This window comes from Epinephelus moara, chromosome 8 (genome assembly GCF_006386435.1).
Source record: "Epinephelus moara isolate mb chromosome 8, YSFRI_EMoa_1.0, whole genome shotgun sequence".
Lineage (NCBI taxonomy): Eukaryota > Metazoa > Chordata > Actinopteri > Perciformes > Serranidae > Epinephelus > Epinephelus moara.
The window spans coordinates 21648976-21672233 of NC_065513.1; the positions used below are offsets into that span (position 1 = coordinate 21648976).

Sequence of the window (23258 nt, forward strand, 5' to 3'; positions counted from 1 at the left end):
GTTAAGCTACTGTTTATAGTCTTAGTGTAGCATGTTAGCTCACATTTCAAATTAGTCAAGAAAATGAGGATTAAAACCAAAACATCTTAATCTCCCCCTCCCATTTCCTCTCTTCATCCCCAGGGTTTGCTCAGTCTCTTCCATGAATGGCCCTTCAGATGTTTGCTGGTCAGGAAGGAAAGGAATGAAGAGATTGTTGACTCACTCTGAGCAGATATGACGTTATCTGAGCAGCGGGATCGTTAAAGCGATGTGTACTTCATATGTGTTTTATACATTAAACTGCTTAGAGACAAACCTCAATCCGAAGGGACTGTTTCTTAATAATGAAAGTGTTTCCCACTCTGTGCTCAAAACATCTCTTGCATTCCTATCTTAAGATAGATACAGCAGATTCTCAGAATAGGGGCGTGCTGTGGATTGTTCAGTCGCTTTTCCTTTCTTTTGCTTTTCAAACATCTGCAGCTCTTGCTGAAACCGTCTCTCATGTGACCAGCATGCATCCATAATTCATCCTTCAGTTTTTTTTTTGCAGGCTTCTAGCTTCACTTCCGCATGTTTCCTGCGTGACCTTGTCTCCCTCCTCCCCTTCTATCTCAGTCTGATGTGTGTGTGTGTGTGTTTGAGTGTACCCATTGTTGACAAAGTGAAGACATGGGAAGTGCACACATTTGGTGTCAAAGGCTCAGCAGAGTAAATATTTCGAATGCCAGGGCTGCTATTGATTAGGTTATTATTAAAACCCTTCACGGTTGGACTGTGTATCCTGCCGAGTATGAGACACAGTGTTCCGAGTCCTTCACCTTCCCTCTGGAGGAAAACGTATGACCTCAGCTGAACAGCTCTGGGGGAGGTTTTTTGGGAGCAGGAGAAAGGCTTTACTATAGCGAGAATGAAGAAAAAAAAAAAGAGTACAGTTAAAACGGGAAGGGTAAGGCTGTGTGTGTCTGTTGCCATAGCAATCTTTCCATTAAGTCACTGGCCGGGGTTTTTCCAAACAGGGCTCGTCCACCTACTGACAGAATGAAAGACGGAGTGACAGAGCGGAGAGGAAGAGAGGGAGCAAGCAGATGTTAGAAATGTAAGCAAAACAAAGAAAGCAAAGACAAATTTAGTGCTGGTCAGCGAGTGCACAGGCTCAGAGTAAAGGCTGACAGACAACAAAGCAGATGAGAGAGAAAAGACAGAAGCAGGTGAGAGGGAGAACAGAGAGGCAGGTGAGGTGCTGAGGCTTACCTCCCTCTTTAATCAGCATGGGGAGGAATGAGGGGTGCTGTTTCAAGAAAATAACCAGGTGCCTCCATAATTTTCCACATACACGATAATGTAGGTGTTACAGGCCAGCCTGCCCACACACACACACATGCCACATGCGAGCCATATCCCTTCAGCCCAGTACACAGCATGAAAGCTACTGTAAACAACCAAAGGGTGGGAGCTCACAACCTGACATTTTCCTCTAACACGTCATTTGATCACTTAAAGGGATACTTCACCCACAAAATGGTCCAATTACTCACCCCGTCTTATGTGAGGAAAACTCAGATTTTCTTGTGTGCCTCTGTGGTGAGCAAAGAATCCGAAAACTGAGAAAATTGGAGTCAAAGGGGATCCTGTTTTTTACAGTAGTAAAACTAAATCAAAACATCTGTTAACAAACGTTCACACAGCTCATACAGAATAATACATGTCTCATTTATCCATGCACCAATGCATTTAAATGGTAATGCATGTTTTTGGGAAGTACTGATCATAGGACTGGATAAATGAGACTTGGATTATCCTGCATGAGTTGTGTGAGAGTTTGTAAGTAAGCCAATGTTTGGACATAGTTTAGCAGTTTGTTAAACAGCCCCCTTTTACTCCAGTGCATTAAGAATTATTAATATATTTGGATTTTTCCCTGGAGGCATGCAGAAAAAATGAAAGCCCTTTTCACACAGAGATCTTGCGATAGGGCTGCAACAAAGACGCATCATTACGCCAGCTTTGCTTTTTTTATGCAGAACCAAACAGTGCAGGCGTCATGCCGCGCCAGTGTGCGATTTTAGATAGCATGCCAGCGTTGTGGAAGCAAAAGAAGCGTGACGGTTGTGACATGTAACCCACGTTACAGGCCGCTGTTGCTTTCTAAACAACAACAATGTCATAACGTAGCAATAATATTCATTTACCATTCTCTTTATATTGTGGTTGATCTTTTCCTCTGATCGGAGGGTGAGGAGCTCCCAGACCTCATTGTCTAACTAATTTGCGGACGTTTTTGGCTGCTGTTCTTCTTCTTCTTCTTTGAGTTAGCTGCTAACTGCTAACAGCTGCTTTTTAAAACTCTCAGCAGTAGGTCCCAAACCTGATGCGTCGTTAAAATGTCACACCAGTCTCGTCCATGGTCCTGTTTTGCCTGCTGTCCTTTTTACATAGATGTCAATTTGCCGCTGTTTCTACCTTCACTTTCTGCTTAAAAGCGAGACAAATCTGTCCCATTTTCGATGATTGTACCTCTAATACAGAATAGTAAGGTGGAAAAATGCGACGACATTACCACCTTGAAAGGGCAGTGTAAAAGTGGCTAAAGATTCCTGCAGGAATTCAGTGTAACATTGGCTGAGTGATTATTTTGTGGGTGAATTGTTCCTTTAAATACCAACAACATACTCCCCTGCCAGTGGTAATGGCTGCTCCTGCACACACAGTTATGGAGCAGTTTCCCCTCCTGTCTTCCTGTGCTTCCCTCTGTCCGCTTTCCTGCTCTACTTTCTTTCACTCCTGGTCAACAACTGCGCATACGCCTTTGTCTGAGAGAGACGCCAAGAAAAACATCAAAGTTGTCCAATCCTGCAAGAGCCCAGGCCTGTGCAACACAGGCGGACCTCGCTCCACCCTGCAGTTGTGTCTGTGCCTAATAAGCACCCCCAACCACAGCAAGGGCACAAGCTCTGGCTCTCTTGATTCAAAACCCAGCTGGCAGCACCGGCCTGCTGACATCATCACCACCAGTCTGGTTTCTGAGCTCCTTCCCTCCTCAGTTTATGATGTCACAACCAGAAACATTGTCATGTAACAGCCCAGAGGGCAGAGAGGCAGAGTATTCATTAGCATGTCCACATATGTATTTTTGTGCTTTTGTGACACTCTGCGGTGAGCTGAATTACCATAATGTTCTGGAGAGAGGAGATGAAGCAGGACTTTTAATGTGGTGAGAGAGCGGGGCGGGGCACCCTAACACCCAGTGGGTGCTCAGAGAGAAAAGTTGGCAGGAAGATGACGCACAAACAATCTCCACACTCAACACCCTTGTGCACTGAGGCAGCCAAAGACTGCTCATTTCTCACACCATAAAACAGAGACCTCGTGTTGTTGACACACAGCGCTCAGGACTGGCCGCGCTTTGGTGATGGATCCAGATATATGTGACTAAACATGATCTCATGTGGGGGCACTGACCCGAAGAACAGGAAGGGATCACTGTCAGGTTCCTCTCGGATGTGTGTGTCATGTTTGTGTGCCATGGATGTTAAACTGCTTTTGTTTTGTTCTCCTCAGGTGCGTGAGATTCTGGGCCGCTGTTCCTGTCCGGCTCAGTTTCCTATGATCAAGGTGTCGGAGGGGAAGTACAAAGTTGGAGACTCCAGTGCATTGATCTTCATAAGGGTAAGCCCTCACCAACATGAGCAAATTATGTGTCACTGTGAGCCATGAGACATGTGTTAGTGTTCATATTTTATGTTTATAGATTTCACAGGAAGATAATAGTGCATTATATTTTCAGTAAAACATGTTGGATTCAAGATGCTATATATAACAAAATTTTAGTCTTTAAAACTGGGTTTTTAATCCAGATTAATGTCTTTAATTATTACTGATACAACTCACAGACTAAAACTGCTCTTGAATTAAGCTATTTAAGGATCTTTATTATATTATATTATATTATATTATATCACAACAAAGAAAGCTGACAGGTACAGTTGTACAGGCAAAAACTAAAATGACTGGTTTAATTATTACCCAAGCTGTCTATGGTATACATCCATCACAGTTTGCAGATTGACCTCCTGGTTTATTGGAATACTTAACCCCCGCAAATGACCAACTACTCACCCTGTGTTAGGTTGAATTTCAGAAGAAGTCTTTGGTTTTCTCACATGCCTCCATGATGAACGAAGAAACCAAAAAGAAAGAAATTTTTTGATGAATCAGAGTAAAATGGGGCTACGTTCAACAACAGCAAAACTATATATAACATCTTTTAACACACTCTCACATAACTTGTGGTATGCTCAGTACTTCCCAAACACCCATGATTTGCTAAAACTTTACTATTTAAAACACTTTGGCATACACTGTTTCAGGCATGGACACTGGGCAGGCACATGCATTTGAACTCAATGAAAGGCAAAAGCAGAGCTCAAATTCATGCACTTGCTCTGACGTGACATTTGTACACCAAACTGTTTTTAAATATTTTGTTAAAAAACATTTGTGATCAAAAGGTCATCAAGTTCATGTTGAATAGAAAAATAATTTGGAGCTAGATGGCAACGTGCGAGTACTTTTTTTTTTTTTTTTTACTTTTTTTTCCCGCCAGATTATTTTTATTGTACTTGTCAAAAATTAATGTGCAGTGTTATCACTTTAAATTTCACCTCCAGACAAAGTGTTTTATCTGACCAAACAGTTCGACCGCTTGTGTTTCTTGACCTCTACGTTGTAGCAATGTTGCCAGATCTCTGATAAAAATGAAAGCCAAACAATGAAAAGTTGACCTACGTTGTAATAAACCTGAATTGTCTTAAAGGTCAGCTTAACACCACATGTTCACCTGCATATAAAAGCTACGTCGGCACGTAGCACAGAAGACTGTGAAGCCTGCAGTAATTGCATGGAACCATACGGTGTTAGCATATGGTATCATATGTTGTTTCAAGGAGAACAGGGTTATGTAGCAACAGATAAACCCCTCAGCTGCTCGTCGGCCTCAGAGCCCAGAGAACTGTACAGCGTATGTAACAGCATTGTGATTTCTCTGTCTCATGTGAGTGTTTACTAACTGGCCCACTCCCAGGACTGTACTTTTTTTTCCCACTGGGACACAATTAGAGCTTTACGTCATTTCCTTAGTTGGCCCTTATCTTGGCTGTAGCCTGTTTCTGCTGGACTGTTTGTCTCAGTTTCACTCTAAGAGCTGCCACTGAACCCACATCAGGCCTCAAAGGACCAGGCAGGAAGGCTGGCGTATACCAGGGATCGATTTAGTCTCACTTACCTAAAATGTGCCCTAACCAGATTAATGGACTCATTGGATGGCATTACAGGTTCTCTGCATGTCAATATTTCTCCATTTTTTGCAGCACCACTGTGTGAAGCAATGGTTGGCACACTCCTTTTCTGGGAAATAGCTTCTTCTACATTCCTCGAAGGTGTCATGTGTACTGCATTCAGTAGGATTAACTGTAAAACAATGTTAGGGTTGAATCTTGTGTTTCAGTTTTTAACAAAGCAAGACTCTCCCCAGCATAATTAATAAATGCAACACTCTCTGCATAACAGTTTAAAATATGGTACTGATGAATCTTTTCACCACAAATAACTACATTAGGCTGAGCGTAAAGACTTAAAGACAGCGTAGTCTCTAGAATTTCTAACATATTAGTGAAATACAGTGGCGCCCTCTTATAGGGATCGATGTCAGTCGGGGTCAAATTGATCACCAGAAGCGGATGATTATAATAGACACTTTCTTTTTGCTTATTCCTCATGCAGATTACCATCTAATTGACATTTGTATGCTTATTACATGAATATAAAGTAATAGGGAACATCACATTGGGGCATTATGTGACCGAGCATTATCATTTCGCTTGACGATGACAGCTTCAACCACAGGTGCTTTCCACATGTGCAGTCGTTTTCTGTCTCCACCAGCAGCCATGACTGTTTCTTGTTGTTAGAGTAGATGACACAAGTTAGCCGGAGGAACACAAAGTTTTGCTGCTGCATCTTGTTGGCTTTTTTTTTTGGCAGTTTGTCATAAGCTTTGAATGTTTTTCTTTGAGATAAAACGACTTTCTCTCCAGGCAAAGTATCATGGGAGTTAAGTAAAACAAATAGAATTACCATAGTTTTAAATGTTTTTTCAATATGTTGTCATGTATGTAAAGACCCAAAATAAACACTGTAGGCGGACTACTTTATTATCATAAACATATTATTTAAACAGCATTTGTATAGGAATCATTGTGTCTCAGGCTTTTTGATCCATATAACCTGTTCGTCCCTGTAACCGTGATCATTTTCATTAGCTATCAGTGCGCACATTAGCAATTTCCAAATGTAGGCACATAAAATGATTAATATTCCAGCCACTCGATTTTTCCAAGACATTGTAAAAGGCCAAACTTATATTGTCGAACTTTACGTGACCCATTTAACATCTTTTACTCTCGGTCATGATGCAGACTAAAGTGGTTGATCTGTGTTAAATGAAGTCGTGACACAGAGACAGGATTGTTCTCTTTTTCATCTCATGTCATAAATGCACAATCATGAGCGATTAGGTGCACTAAAGCCATCATTAGCGTCTGTTAAATTAATCCTGTGAGGGAAGGCTGGAATATAAATTTGAGATGAGGGAAAAAATAAAAGACCTCCCTCCCTTCAGTAAAATTAAAAATACATAACCTCTCCTCCCCCCTAATAATTTTCCTACAGTCCCTAAGATGATTGGAAACTCATGCTGGCCTGTCGGAACAGCCATTTTAATGACAGACATATTTAAACGGGCCTGTTCGCGGTGTGTGTGTGTGTGCGCGTCTGTGTATGTGTGTGTGTTCAGGAGCCTTTGACTTGTCAGATTAGCTCTCTTCACACTGTCTCCGCCCTCTCCTGATTCCTCCCTGGGGATGACAGTGATCACGCATATGCCCGAGTGCGGCCAACACACTTCTCTTATTCTTCTGAGGGGTGGAAGCAGGCAGCCGCTTTTGAAAGCCAACAAACCCCTATTCAGCTGACAAAGCTCTGACAAGGATCTCGCGCTGAACTAGGGGATGAAGCGGAGAAAGCGAATGGGTGAATGAGCCATATGAAGGGGGGGGGGGGTCAATAAGGAGTCTTTGTCCCCAGGGAGGTCGAGATGCCTGCAGTCGCAGGGCACAACAGCTGAAATGAACCATGAGCTTAATTTTTGAGCTCACCAGCAAGATTTAAGAAGAAATCGGTTCAACACGCCCCCGCAATGATAACAAGAAGTCTCTCTGTTCGCTGTTGCCATAGAAACAGGGATTGGGTCTCTCTCCACTGAAGACTGTGATACCCCTTCAGTGGTTGGGAAATAAGGCAGCTAAGCCACAGATCTAAAGTGGAACATGGTCCCAAATCGTCTATTTAGCCTAAACGGCCTGCTCAGCAGTGCTGCAGCGTTATGTATAAAATATGAAATGCATAAATAGCTTGTTGGATATGGAAACAAGTGATATAGAATACAGTAACACAAAGATTTAATCATACAGCGTTTTAAATACCCTTGATGATTCTTTTTATAGTCGTGCAATTATCCCACTCCAGTTACACAAAGATATTTGTTTGTTTGGATTCCCAGTAGCTGTTACCATCATGGTAGTTACCCCTCCTCCAAAGCAGTAACAAATTCATTAAATTGAGATATGAAGCCATGTCTATATATGTCACAACAACACCTATGTTGTAGTACATTTTACATTCAGTGGCACCCCCAGAAATTTCTCTTAGGGGTGACCAGATGGGGCCACTGAAGATTTTGGGATGGCACACCAAAACCAAAAGCCCAAACTGTATTTCAGGAATTCAATTATGCACTTGAAGTATATAGGCTAGTTGAAAGTTGTGATGATGTGCATAGGCTAATACTGGTACAGTAAGAGTTTGGAGTTCCACAGCAATCCTGTTTTAATGTGTCACGTATCGATGCATGTTTGGTGATTCATTGTTCCTCAAACAGACTGGTTGTCATTTTCCTTAAAAGGACAAATATACAGCTTTGATTTGAAGAAGTTAATTGATTGGAAGGAACAAAACATTTACTGGGAACAAGCCCTCTCAAGTTTAGGGGAAACTGGTGGCTACCCATAGATAGAAATGTTCACTGGGTTATCTTGAAGTGAGAGTGTGAGAGACCTCTTTGAAAGTGGCCAAAATTTAGCCTTACTTTGTAGAGTCATTTAGCTCCCTGAAAGACAAGCTATGCTGACATGGTTGATACTAATAGATGCCATAGATCAGTGGTTCCCAACTGATGGGTCGTGGTCCAAAAGTGGGTTGCAGGTCCTGAATGGACCGCAATTGACTCACGACATGTCAAGTTTGTTAAAAAAAAACACACTTAAATTTGAAAGTATAGTGAATTTCTGGCCCAAGCTTTTATTTTGAAGTGCCATATCTTGCTGTAGAGTGAGTGAATAACATACAGCTACTTAACAAAGACTACAAACTAGTCACTTTGTGGACCTTTAACTAATGACTATGGGGCAATCTGGACCCTGTGACTAGACCAGTTGGGAACCACTGCCTTAGGTTGTGTAGTTTCACAATATACCACTACCGTTGCACTTGCTTAAAATGAGCATGCCACAGCTTCTTAAAGACAGTGGCGGGACCAGTAGTTGTATTAGGGGGCCATGGAGCCATTGAGGTCCCACCTTGAGTCGCCACTGTGTACTCTAAGCAAAAACTAACATAAGTGATAGCAGAGAGAGTCAGAGGTGACTGCAGATCTATTCTGCAAACTGCTTAGACAGAGTACAAGTTTGTCTGCTGTGTGTTGTAACAGGTCTATTCCTCCTGTTCTTGTTGCAACTGTTATACCTCTGTGGTAGAGCTGCAGTGATAATATTGATGAGTTGATAACTTTTATAATAATAAATAATACTAATTTTATAATCAGTTAATCTGTTTCAATATTTTTTTTAAGAAAAAAAGTCTAAATTCTCTGATTCCAGCTTCTTGAATTTGAATATGGTTTCTTTACTCTTCTATGACAGTAAACTCAATATTTGGGTTGTGGACAAAAGAAGACATTTGAGGATATCATCTTCAGGAAAATAAATTACACATTGATTGACAATGAAATTAATTATCAGTTGCAGTGGTACTCTGCAGTGTGTGGATCTCTGTCAAGCTTTATGATGTTTATGTATTGTAGATTATTCATCAGTGATGATAAAAATATGACATGAACTCACACAGCCTTGCTTTTCACTGCTGGCACACGATGGTCACGCAGCATCACACAAACAGTAAACCTGTTACTGACATAAGGCCAGGGCAGAGGAGAGTAAGCAGTTTATACCATCAGGTCTGATAGAGATAAGCAGATCAGCTGTTTTGACGGATTTCATGTAGTAGGAGAGCAAGGCCGATGAAAAGACTTGTAGTGGATTGGCAGGGATTGTATTAGAGAGAAGGTGGGGTCAGACTTTGGTGCACATGTCTGTGGCCTCTCTCTGACACACGGTCAGGGACCCAGAGATGAGGCGCTGGGCCACGTGTGATTTGGTGGCAATAAACTCTGTGCCAGCCCACGCAGATGTACCAATATGGCTTTGCCTCGCCTGCCCTTAGAGACACGGGTACAACCTTAAAAACATGTGGCTGGCAGACCTTATTACACAACCCAAGGCAGGGGGACGCATCCACGGGGCTCTCACATCAGGCAAATTGCATTGCCTCAGTAAAGGCAGATTCTGCCTGGAGGCAGCGAGACTCTTCGGTCTCATCTTGTGGATGTGTGTGCTTCAAAGAGCAGAGGAGAGTAGGAAGTGACATATCCACCGACCCCCCTCTGTTTTAGCAACCCAGGCCCCCTCTCCTCTCTGGTCCTCTCCACGGTAACTGAAGTCTCAGCTGAGGAGCAGAGAGGACATCAGGGTGAGTTGTTATTACCATGCTAATTCACCCTGCTTCCCCCTGAAAACACGGGGAAGGCATGAGAGAGAGAGAGCCCAAAAAGAGAGTGTCTTTCACAGCACTTTGGCTCTTTCTTATGCCACCGTACTCTGTTTAATTGTGAGTTGGCATGGCAATGAACAGCCCTCATAATGGCAGCAGCTGGGGGTGATGTGGGAGAAAGAGGAGGTGTGGGGGAGGGAGAGGCAGGGGCACAGGCAGGGGTGCATCTAGATGTTGCATAACACTGAGGACCAGCCAGCCCTCAGCAAGCTGTCCCACTTGTGGAATTTGCATATCTATTGACTTGTGCAGTGTGTGTGGTAGTGCAGCAGTATATCAAAAGGTTTAGCCATTTTATTTGTGCACGAATGTGTGTGTTACTCTCCGTTTATCTATTGAAGACTTGTTTTCTCTTTTCTCCCCTCAGGTCCTGCGTACTCATGTGATGGTGCGTGTTGGAGGGGGCTGGGACACTTTAGAGCACTATTTGGACAAGCATGACCCGTGTCGCTGTGCTGCTTTCGGTGAGGTCACTTCCTGTTCCCTGTCAGCCCATTACAAAACAATTTCATTGTTGTGTCTCGTTGTTGCATAATTCATCATGCATTTAAGATCATAGACAAATGATTCACATCTGATGCAATATGTACAGACTACAACACTGTGAAGGTCAGCAATGTTGAGAAATTGTGTTTGTCATACAGTCTTAGTCATAGATGGATTACTGAGGCCCAGGGGCCAAAAGTCTCAGGGGCCCCTGACCTTCACCTGCAAAATGTCACTTAAATTAACAGGTATCAACCAGTAAGAGACTCAAAATGACCTCAAAGAGATGCGGAGGAACTACAAAGAGACACAAAACAACCAAATTAGACACAAATATATCTCAAAGAGACACAAAATGACAACAAACACATGCTAAGGAACTACAATGAGACACAAATGACCACATGATGACTAAAAAGAGATGCAAAGGAGCTAGAGACACAGAACAACTACAAAGACACAAATGTATCTCAAAGACACACAAATTGACCTATAAAGAGACATAAACAACAACAAAGACATGCAAATGAACTACAATGAGGCACAAAATCACCAGAGATCCATAGAAACTACAAAGAAACACAAAACGACTACAAAGAGACACAAAATGACCAAATTAGACACAAATATACTTCAAAGAGACACAAATTGACCTTTAAAGAGACATAAACAACAACAAAGACACACAAAGGAACCACAAAGCAGTATAGAACAACTACAAAGAGATGCAAAACAACCAATAAGACACAAATGTACCTCAAAGAGACACAAAGTGACCTTTAAAGAGACATAAAACAACAACAAAGAGATGCAAGGAACTACAGAAAGAAACAAAATGACCAAAAAAGAAACAAATATTCCTCAAAGAGACACAAACGAGTATAAAGGAACAAAAAACAACCATAAGGACACACAAAATTACCGCAGAGACACAAAACCACAAAAAGATGCTGAAAACTTCAAAGAGACACAAAACAACAATAAAGAGGAAAAACCAGCACAAAGTCTGCCTGTCTTGCTCTTATGAAGGAGAGGTGGTGGGGCCTTTTGCATGTCTGTGCCCAGGGGCCCAATGTCTCATATTCCACCCATGGTCCTTAATTCTGTTGTTTCAACATTGTGATTTTTGCTTTCGACTGATTTAACACAGTTCTATCGCCCAGCAACAATCGGCCTCTTTCATACTGAAACCAGAACAAAATTACTTCCAGCCAGGAAATGTAGGTCTGCAAATTGATGTGCGTTTGTAATGGAAAATGTGAAGTCACTGTGACTCCGTAATTCCTCTACAGTTACCTGATCCCACAACACATCTGTGTAGCAATGCAACACACAGACATTGGCCTTATAATCCCTAACCATTAAATGTTTACTCTCACTTTGATTAGCAGCAGTGATACATGCCTGTACACTATGCTGGATGAGACCATCCCTCCTTATCTGTGGAGTCCACACTGTTGCTGAGGTGGTGATGTCAAGGACCAAGCGTCTGGCCTCGACAGCTGACACAAGCTGAAGTTGTAATTGGTGCTACATTTCTAACCACAAGGGGCCATGTTGAAGATCACACAGTATTAAGTGATCACAGAAATATGCCTTTTGTGTTCTATAAATGTCTCCCTAAATGATGTGATCATCAGCATCTCTGTAGTCGGCTTGTTTAACAAGTAAGGGTCTGTCTATCCCTGGCTCAGGGAAGCATACAGCATGTTATGTACTGCTGCTATCCAAGAGCGTGATAACATTGAAGTTGTTAGTTATGATATATTTCTGGATCTTTAAGGGCATTTTCACACCTGCCTTATTTAGTTTGGTTGAATCAAACCCTGGAGCGTTTACTCCCTTGGTGTGGTTTGTTCAGGGGGTTGTGAACACAGCCATCACACTTGCACTTGAGTGTGAACCAAAACAATCAGACTGTGACTTTGTCAGAGACGTATCCTCAGTCACAAACAATCTCTGGTATGGTTTGGTACGGTTCATTTGAAATAAGAACATGATCCGACCTTGATCCAACCCAGCTGAAGGAAGCATTGTACTCTTTTTTAGGATTAAACCAGCTCCCGTAGCCGGCTGCACAGTGCTTGAGTGTGTACTTCAGCTACACTAGAGCACATCAGTGCTAAACAGGTGTAGGCTGTTTTGAAGAACACAGACATACCTGATAGATCTACCAAAATATTTTTGGCTAATGAGCATGTCACAGTTCAGGAGGATTACTGTAACCCTCCTCCTTAACAGTCTTAATATGTGCCTTTGGCAACTTCTTTGCATCAACACATTATTTTACATCTGTGCCTCATTCTCAAATTGTATAGTTTGACTAAATGCAAACAATGTAATGAACAATGACAGGGGCCAAGATCAACCCACATAGCTGGTCCTCCATTGTGAAACTGGAAAGTAGTGTATGAATCTATTTCTGGAGTCTACACATAGGTGTATGAAGAGAACTGAATACAGCATTGGAGGTGAGGCCCCCTTCGTTCCCATAAAAGCACCCACTACTTCACCTGGTAGAGCAGATGCCCCATGTTCAAAGGCTACGTACTTGCTGCAGTGGCCGTAAGTTCAGTTCCAACCCATGGCCCTTTGCTGGATTGTCACCCCTCCTCTCTCACCCCTTCATTCTGATCTCTGGGTATAAAATTACATGAGCCCATAGAGCAGACGTACCAGGGACTTCCACCGGCCAAGTCGGCTACCTTTGAGTTTAGCCCTCTGCTAATTTGAATGGGGATACAATGATTTAAAAGCCCCTTATAGACTTTCAAAATGTTATAAGACCAAATGAATTAAATTCTGATATTGAAACAAGTCATTTTTCAGGGTTTGTGATGCCCAAAAAATGTATCCGCTGATTTACAAATGCCTCTTTCTGAATGTAAGTCTATAGGAAAAAACATTTTTTGGCCCCATGATGTCACATGACAGACCCTGGAAGTTGTAATTCCACCTTTGGCTGCTATGTCAAATTGGCTTCAAAACCTGGTGCTGTTCCTGGGGAGGCGTATATAGTTGCAAACACCTTTCATCTGTAGTGTACACGACACACACCTACAAACGGTGCCCTCCACTAGTACAAGACAAACCCACCGTCATGATAGTTATCTGACCCCTGCTACAGCATGACAATGTAGTGAGTAAATATGAGGCCAAAGTAGCAGTTATCCAGTTTATTTTTCATTATAAATGAAGATGTGATTAACTTTATAAGTAACAAGATGTAACCCTTACTATTACCCTCAGCCTAACCTTATTCACCTCTCTTTTAACCTAATATCTCATAGCTAGCTAATTGCTACCTTAGCATTTTCATCGGGCTTCTGATTCCAGGTCAAGGAGCGAAGGGGGCTTATCGTGGACTGATGTGTAGCTATGGTGGGTGAGTCATGTAGCTAGTGGGTGTGTCACGTAGCTGCTCTAGCTGCAGTTTTATCGACTTACTTCCCAGAGTTTTCCTGCATGAAAATTCTGACCAATGAGAACAGTTTCCTCATGCATTGCAGATTTCGGTCTGCTTGTACATGCTGCCATGTGAACACAAATCAAACTAAAGGCAATATGCAGCATTGTAACAAAGTGGTCTCTGATGCAGACCAGAGCAAACGAAGTTTAGATGTAAGAAATACCCTTGATTACTGTTTTTAAAGGCTGTCTGACAATGCTGGTTTGAAGCCTGTCTTTAACTTTTGTCATCAATCTGTCCCCACAGCCCACCGGTACCACCAGGCTAAAGCCAGTGGCCAAGGCCAGGGCGGCCACAGCAAGTCCTCAAGCGCCCATTCCTCCCGCTCTACCAGCCCGGGTCCACACTGGCGAAATGATGGCATTGCACCTTATAAACCTCCTGACAGGCGCTCCCTGGAGCCCCCCTCTGCTCCATGTGCCTCTTCCACCTCCACGAGGTCTGGCCGCTCCCAGAACCCTTCCGCCCCCACCGAGCTGGACTCCAGTGCAGCACGCACTCTACTCCCACGGCCGCCACGAGACCGCTCAGAGCCCCGCCACTTTAATCCTCTCAGGTGAGTGTGTGCGTCTACACAAGTGTGCGGATAAGTGTGTTAATGATAAGAGATTAATCTCTCGCAAGTAGCCTGGCAGATCACGCTCAGTGTTTGCTGCTTGCTCCTTCGTGCCCACAGATGACCAAACAGACAGAGAGGCACACACAAAGAACTGGGAAAATAAACAACAAATACAAATGCCAGGAAGCCACAGATTAGACCAGAGCAGATTTATCTAATCTCAGGTGACATTGACCAGATAAACCTGTCTTACACAGCCACCCTGCAGCATTTCCTGGTGGCTACAAGGTGGACACAAAACATATTTACTCAGCTCACCTTTTCCCCACTCTCTTCTACTTTCATTCAGTTAAAGGAGACCTATTGTGATTTCCTTATTTTCTGTCGTATATACAATATTGTATGTTCATCTTAAAGTGGCTAAAGTGTAAAATAACGAGGGAAACCTATGTAATCGTAATCCTTGTGAGCAAAGACCTAATTTTGGATCATATTCCTGCTGTAAAATGTCCGTTTGTGAAGATTTTGGTTTAGAATTGTTAACTAGTGATTTATCATCATAGAAAATGTCACTATACTACGTTACAGTCATTCTTCAGGCTACAATAACAATGCAGAGCATGAATTTATTGGTGCAGAGATGCCAATAAAGCAGAAACAGAAAACCTGGAAATGCTGACCAGTCAGAGCAGAATAGACTTTTCCGAGAGGGGGTATTAAAGACACAGGCGCTAAAATGGACTGTTTCAGACACAGGGTGGGTACCAGTGTTCCACCACAGACAGTATGAGGAAAATAAAGTGCTTTTTTACCATTAAAGTATGTGAACATGTTCTCCTAGAAACCCAAAATACAAGTGTGAACCTGAATATGAGCACAATAGGCCCGTTTTAATTAGACTGGCTGTGATTCTGTGCGAGCTGTTGCTCAAGCCTTTCTTCTCTCGCCATGGCAAACAGATGGTCCGACTTAATATGAAAAAAAACAAATGAAAGAACACATCAGTTTTCTCAGATATGCTTGTGAAGCGGCACATCAGTGATAGAGCAGTGGCTATGCTGGTGGCATCAGAGCCAGAGTGGTGGCATGTTAAGACCATTATGAGTGGCTCTGTCTGTGAGATATAAAGACAATAAAACCTGCTTATGTTGTTTATGAAGCTGGTTAAAGGTTTAGTCGGTCACATACCTTCCCTATATGTCAGAGTGTGAAGGCGCCATTGTTTAACACAATTTGGAGCTGAATGGTGGTTTACTTTGGCCTCTAGCCAGTGTGTGGCTCATTTCTGTATTGAGCGATGGCTCAGACCAGACGTCAGGGCAGCAGCTCATTCGAATTAACCCTGTGTGGGTGGGGCATCGCCCTTCAAGTGCGCCAGACTAGATGAAGACTAATCTGACAACTATCCCTCGACAACTGTTCACAGCTAACTGGGGAAGTAGGTCAACAGGTGGGCTCCATGCAAGCGAGTTAGCATGCCTGATCGTAATCTAATTTCTGAGGATAACTTTAGAGGTCTGCTGTAATAAACACTATTTAACACTGATTAAAAGTACACCTGTGATCTAAATGAAAACAACTGCATCCTGACCACCAAGATTCAAAACACAGGATTGGAGCGTCATTCCTAAATTTACTGAAGGGTGTTTTAATGCATGACAACAACTTAATACATAGTTTTCTGGTGCTTTAAAAGTTTCAGTTACAACAGAAGTATCTGTAAACTTTAGGGTAAAACAGAATGTGTTGAGTTGGAAAATCTACACAACGTTTGTGGTATTATTATGAATATAAATGACTCTTTGTCTCTTCTCTGCATTGTAGGAATAAGGAGACAATGATGCCAGTGGCAAGACGTCTGTCTGGAGACAGTGACTCCTCCACAGCCTCCTCTAAGGGAGGAGGAGGAGGGGGAGGAGGAGGTGGGGGACGGTACTCTCTAGGAGGTGCCTCACGTCGCTCTGGTGATGAGGTTGTCCTGCTAGTCAACCGCAAGGAGGGAAAGCATGTGATTGAGAGGCCTGGAGCTGGAAATCAGACCCCATCCCTGCGTCCCTCACTGCCCCGTGCGCGCAGCCAATCTCGGGAACGTTCTGGTCTCGCCCCAATACTCAAGCCGAACCCACCACAAGGATCCGCTGATGGATCGCGAACATCCCGCACAGAGAGGGGCCGCTCCCTCGGAAACGAGGGCCCAAGGAGGATCCATGCTCCACGTTCCCACAGCCAGAGTAAGATAACTAGTCGTACTCGGTCCAGTGATGCCAGCCCGGGACCTGCTTCCTGCTACAGAGACCCTCAGCCCCCACCTGCGGACAGACGAGAGGACCTCCGGGCCAAACAATTGCCCCCATCCTCACCTAGAATAGGTGGTGGGTTTAGCAAGAGGCAGTCGTCCTCGTGCTCTAACTCACCTGTTAAAGGGGTACAGAACAACAACAGCAGCCCCAGCAAGAAGATTATCACGACTCCCAGACCTCCTGCTCCTCGCTCACCCTCTGTAGGAAAAGGCAGACTCCTGCCACCAGTCTCCTCAGGAGGTCGACGCTCACCTCACTCATCTCCCCGCAACTCTCACCATCATGCTGCCCGCTCCCCTCGGACCTCACAGGGCCCTCGCTCTGCTGGGCGAGGCCACCATAGGAACTGGTCTGGCCTGGAGCGCCAGGAGCCCGAGGAGGAAGGACTGGGCCTTGGCTTCCAGATGCTGCCAACGCTGGACCCCCAGAGGGAGCAGGACCTGTATCGCAGCTTTGAGGCTGAGTTTCTGGCCAATACCCAGCAGGCTAAAGGAGTGTCTTGTAGAGCCCCAGGAGGAGCTACCGTGCAGGGAGCTGGGACACATTCAGTGCCAGCACCCATGGATCCTAATGTCACTGACTCTGCCTATTCCTCTTCTAACTCCTCCACCTCCTCCCTGAACGTGGGGGCAAAGATAGGAACTCTGCCTGACCTCAGGGAATCCAAGAGAACTAATCCCCGTCACTTCCCGCTGGACGACCCCTTGAATTTACTTTATGGACACAATTATGGAGGACCACACAACTTTGGTCCAGGAGAGCCTGAGCACTGGGGGGAGCGTGGAGGGGCTCTCAAGAAGCTCCCAGCCATCTCTAGTTCTATCGAGGAGAGGGAACCTCCATCTTCCCTGCCTGGTCTTGGAGACACAGACAGATTGATGAATCAGGTCCCCTCGCAACCTGCTTTCCACTGTAGGAATATGAATGGAGACCCTGGAGGTTGTCCTCCCACAGGGGGGCTGACAGGTCAGCAGGGTCAGCTTGGCTGGGGCACAGGTCCTGAGGGAGATGTTCCTCTGGAGAATCACCAGCCAAACTTACCATATGACCTAGAAAATGGTGACGGCAGTGATGACCTCCCGCCCCCAGAGGCATGTCCGTCACCTGTGCCCCTCCCCCCCTCGGAGGACTGCTCCTTCCAGGATTCCTCTAGTGAAAACTCTTCCATGTGCTTCAGCCTGAGCGAATCTCGCTCTGAATCCCCCCCACCATCCTCACCCCTGACCAACGGGGACACTGATGGAGAAGGGCTGCAGACTAAGAAAGGGCAAAAGAAGGCAGACAGGGTAGCGCCTATCTCCAAGCACAAATTGAGAGGCAGGATGAGGCCTCGCACTGACAACAGGCCAGAAAACAGCCCCTCACGTATCCCCACCCCGGTCAGCTACAGAGATCTGCAATCACATGACACGTTCTCCCCAAGCCACACCCCACCGCTGTCCCCGCAGAGCTCGCGCTCTACTGGTCGTCCAGCCACATGCAAGGGCCTGCACCAGGCCTTTGCGGATATGATCCATCCTCAACCACGTTCCCCAGCCATGGGCAACAAAGACTGCTCCTACCCTGGACAGTCAGGGAGCCTGGACACTGAAGCTTGGATGTAGCACAAATGAGACAAGGGGGTTGTTGTCATGAACTTTGACTACTGTGTAAAAAAAAAAAGGACTGGGCTATAGACTGTTTTCACTGCATGTCTAACACTCCTTCTTTTTCACTTGTTTCTCCCCTGAATAACTGCAGGGGGTTCACATTGCTTTTATGTTGCACTCAAGCCAAATTATTTATTACCAAAGGAATGGTCTTTAATATTACTTTTACTGTAATTTTAATGTGTGCATGGGGATGCCTTTGCCAATCATAAGGTGTTTTTTTTTCTTTCTTTCTTTTATTTTTTTGCAAAGACACTTGTGAAATTCTCATGGTTGATACAGAGAGATAGAGAGAGAGCATATGTGCTGCCATGTGCCCCGCCGAGGGGCATGGTGAAGTGCCAGGGATTTATAGCTGCAACTCTATAAAACAGTGTAAACACTAAACCTTCAGTCAGGTGGATTGGCTCCCTCTCGTGGTCTGCGACAGCATCTCTGCTTGCCTTGATAGTCAAAATACTGGTGTGATGACTGTGATGTTTTCAGTCTCTCCACATATATGACTCCGTATACTCACATTTTACGATATACTAATAGGTAGCATAGACAAAGGTAACCCCATCATTCCTCTGACTTTATGAACACTACATGCACTACAAATCTCTGTACAGTTGTTGTTGTCAATGTCACCTTCTCACAACAATTGATGTCGTCGAGATAGATATTGGTTTTTAAATACTTAATGTGTTACAGGTTTTTAAGGTTACGTTTAATGCAGTAAAACATTTTAAATTTATTTCTGTTTTTAAGTGGATTAAGTATAAAAAAATACGAGGAGCAGTGAGGATCGAGTAACTTTTGTGTCATTGTCACTGAAACAGAAATGTTGGGAGCTCCTCCTTTGACCAAACTGTTCTCTGGAATACAACGCTACATATACACAAAACTCAAAGGCTTAGGAGAATGAATGTGTAAATACATGTTGATGTGCTCACCAATGGATGTGGGTATTTTGTATATAAAGAAGGCATCGGATATACAGTTTAATGTACATATTCACCGTAATCAGTTCTGTGCTGCCTTAGCTATGCAACATTGGTGTTGGAAATGCCTTGACGATTCCCTTTGCCTTAAAATGTATTCGCAGGTTAGTTTTTGAATGTTTTTTTTGCTCGACATCACTAAGATCTGTTCGGTAACACTACATTGCCATCGTTAACTGTTTATGATGATAGAAATTTGAGAGTTTGAGTGTGAATGTGGAGGTAACGTGAGGAACATTGCCAATTTTAATCATACATTATACTTGATGTAGGTGCACAATTCATGATAAGCATATATAATTTATTGCCTCTGAATCCTAAAAGTTGTTTTGAAACACAAGAAGCCAGATAACCTACTTAGATGGATTTTAAAGACACAGCACAATCTGTGGTGACATCTAGTGGCTAAAGAAAGACATGTTTTATTCACAGTAAAAAGGGAAACTGTTCTCTGTTTTTGGAATGACACGTTCTGGTGCTGATTAGAGCCAATAGTAATGGTATGTTAGGGGAAGTTTGATGGATGAAGAATGACTTTGAGACTTGAGTGTCTGAATGTGAGCAGCAGTGCATGAATAATAGATACTGTAACTGGATATTAGCGTTCTCTCGTGAAGCTCTTGCACAGTTGTAGTTATAGTTGCCAGACCCCAGCTACAGTACTTCTGTTTTTCAGTATTTAACAGGACTTTGTAAAATATATTTGAAAGTGGAAACGTTTGACTTGTTATGAAGAGAAGGTGGTGGCCATGTGTTTATGGTGATTTTGATAAATCTCTCCCAGAGAGATTGTAGAGAAAATGTCGGGAAAATGAAAGAAGCAACATATGTGGATAACATCTTTTTTGCGAGGCAGTGACACAGTGAATGGGCCGGGGGAAAAAAGAAGAGTGTGCATATATATGTGTACATACTGTATGAGAATATGTATAGAGTTGGAGTGAAGAGGGGAGTGATGTAGGTCTAATTTATTTATTTATGAAATTAATTCTCACTGGGCTAAAGTGACATCTGCGTCCCAAGTACTGTTAAATGAGCTGTAAGTGGTTAGGGAAATTCTAAATGAGGTGCGGCCCAATTTGAATAAACATTAGGCATTTTAAGATTTTTATTTTCAACAGTTTACTGTAAAGAGACATAATATGTTAAAAATAATGCCAGTTTAAAAACTGATTCAAAAGAGACAAACTAAACATATTGTTTTGCAATATTTAGAGATACAGTAATTTGATTTAATGCAGACTCTTCAATGCTACAAATAATTTATGATGTATCAGTATTGTTAGAGCTACACATGTATTCTAATTGTTTTCATTTTAGATTTGTTTTGGCTTATTTGAAGACATTTTGATCAACTGGTGTTTAAATGTACCAATAATGTGAACTGTGAATTCATACAAAGATTTGGTTCTCAATCACAAAAGAGTGATTGTCCTCATCATATGTTCTTTGTCCTGCACAACTTTACAAATTTCATGAATCTCTCCCTCTCCTTCTCTCTATCCCTAATCAGCGAAATCTGAATGTTCATGATTTGACAATTTCTCGTTTGCTAATGTTGTTTTCACGAACACTCCAGTTTAATGTACAGATTGCTTGACATTGTGGAATTTGTACGTATGAAATAGCAATACTGCAACATTTCACAGGTTTTTTTTAAGTTGAAAATGCTGTCAAGTTGTTCTTGTAATAAATATTTTCCTCTGAAGTTTCTGAGTGATCTCTGATCAATATTTAATGCAGAGCTTTCGTCACAGCAGTGTGCAGAGCAAACTGGGTCTGGATGTGGAGGAAGTCATGCAGTTCGTGTTTGAAATGAACCAAACTGTGAACATGGATTATGACAGTATTACTCTTAATGCACATGTGATTTACTCGCATTTTGTACTTGAAACAACATTTCTTTGTTGTAAAAGATGTAAGTTACAGTGTGCGAGCATCCTTGTTGTTCAGCTGATTGATATCTGATGATCTCTTTGTGCAGTCTGGAGTTCAAAAATGCAACAAGGCCGTATGCCCTATACCCTGTCTTGGAGTATGTGCAGAACAAAAATATTAACATTTCCCTTCAAAATGATCATCTGCTCATGCATTGGAAAACTAATGCACCTTTTTAAGCAAATTGACCCATATTTAAAATAGCCTACACTGGCTACCTGTATCTTTTAGAGTTGATTTTAAAGTTATTTTACTTGTTTAGAAAGCTTTAAATGACCTTGCCCCCCCATACATCAGAGATTTCTATCATTTTTTACTTTTAAATGTTCATGTGTCCCACAAGAAGTAGTGGTGAGAGTGCTTTCTGTTTTTATGCTCCTAAACTGTGAAATTCGCTACCTCTGGATATTAGAATGGTGGGTGACCTATCTTTTTAATCTGGTTTTTAATGTGGAGTAACATTACAGTCTTGATTTTTAAGTCTCAACCAGTAGTTTTGACCTTCTTTTATCTCTCCTGTTCATTTTTATTCTATTTTATTTATTTATTTATTTATTTACTCTCTTTTTATTCTGTTGAGTTTTAATCATCTTTTTGTGAGTTTGTTCTGTTTTGGTTGGGTTGCTTTTTTCATATTTTATTGTCTTGTGTCTGTTTTATCCAATTTTGTCATGTGAAGCACCTTGGGCTGCATGTTTGTATGAAAGGTGCTATATCAATAAAGTTGAGTAGATAAAACTAATGTATTCTAACACAACAGTCCCAAGATAAATCCTACCATTTTTAAGGTTAGAGTGATTGATTTTTGTTTAAACTGTTGCTGAGAGGTGTCGATTCACCATTATGGTCATTTTAGAGGTGCTTTTGATTATTGTGCCATATTTAGAGGTGTGTGATATTTAGTCTGATTTAAATGGATGGACAAAACATAAGAAACGCCTTTTATCTTGAAAAAAAAACAAAACAATGAAAATTGATATACAAGGCATGGACAAGATATTAAAAACACCCTTAGTATGAAATAAGTCATGAGCAGGGTTTGGACTGCATTAGTATGTACCAAATAAACTGGAAACTGAGTATATTAGGCCTCCTACTGTACAAACAGATCCTAATTATTGTCTTTCAGTAACTGTTTGGTAATTATGTATTTATTTTTTAGTAAATTACATTTAATGTTTTGTCAACTTACAGAGATCAGTGGCTTTGTGAAGTAGCCTGCTAACGTTACATCTTAAGAGTGCTAATCTTCAGAAATAAGACATTGTTGATAAAGTTGTTGAGCCACTTCAGCTCCCAGACATCCTCCTCTGGCTGAAAGATGACGCTGCCTGTCTGTTTGCAAACGTTATTTTGTGGAAAGACGGAAGTAAATCAAGTGGGAGGGGACGAAGGCCATCACAGCCCCTACTACGCCTGTCACGGTAAGATGTTTGTGGAGCTTTTCCTCTCCAAATTCGTTGTGTGGCGAGTCTAATTTTAACTCCAGAAGGTACAGTAATTCTTTCGGTAAGGTTTGAACCAGGCGGACAGATTAAGAGCTTAACTATCCCGGCAAAGGCTTCCTTAAGCCTGTGCTTAGAAGGTCATGTCTCAGCTGTGCGAGCTAGAAAAGTGGCCAGGCGCTAGCTGACACTGACAGGCACACTGCACCAGACAGTTAGCCTTTAGCACCACTTTCATTCATCTAACTGCTGTAAACATGCAGGAATGGGCGAATCAATTATGCGTGAGTAATCGATCGGATAGCATCGTTGATTGCAGAGCTATCTGCAGTATTTTAACCAACTTTACCGTCACATAGTTTAGTTTTATTCCAACTGAATGAAGCACTCTAGAGCCTGCTATGCTAACGTTAACGTAACGGTAGCCTGGTGCTAGCCAGCTAGC

General features: G+C 42.7%; 2 protein-coding genes across 7 annotated transcripts in view; both read left to right on the forward strand.

The window, feature by feature from the left end:
- Positions 1–21137, forward strand: part of gas2l1 (growth arrest-specific 2 like 1) — a 30086-nt gene extending 8949 nt beyond the window's left edge. Inside the window, exons 2-5 of the mRNA XM_050050033.1 lie at positions 3544–3651; positions 10352–10448; positions 14186–14495; positions 16323–21137. Coding sequence (XP_049905990.1) covers positions 3544–3651; positions 10352–10448; positions 14186–14495; positions 16323–18402 — 2595 coding nt within the window. The 3' untranslated portion in view covers positions 18403–21137. The remainder of the gene's footprint in view (positions 1–3543; positions 3652–10351; positions 10449–14185; positions 14496–16322) is intronic.
- A 1575-nt stretch (positions 21138–22712) lies between these two features.
- Positions 22713–23258, forward strand: part of ap1b1 (adaptor related protein complex 1 subunit beta 1) — a 36055-nt gene continuing 35509 nt past the window's right edge. Inside the window, exon 1 of one of the 6 annotated variants that reach the window (XM_050050037.1) lies at positions 22713–22792. Coding sequence is in view for 3 of the 6 variants with exons in the window: in XM_050050040.1 (XP_049905997.1) it covers positions 23071–23097 (27 nt within the window). In the remaining 3 variants the exon portion in view is untranslated. Of the gene's footprint in view, positions 22878–22989; positions 23098–23258 lie in introns of those variants that run through there. The other 5 variants (XM_050050038.1, XM_050050039.1, XM_050050040.1 and 2 more) reach the window with 5 other exon arrangements.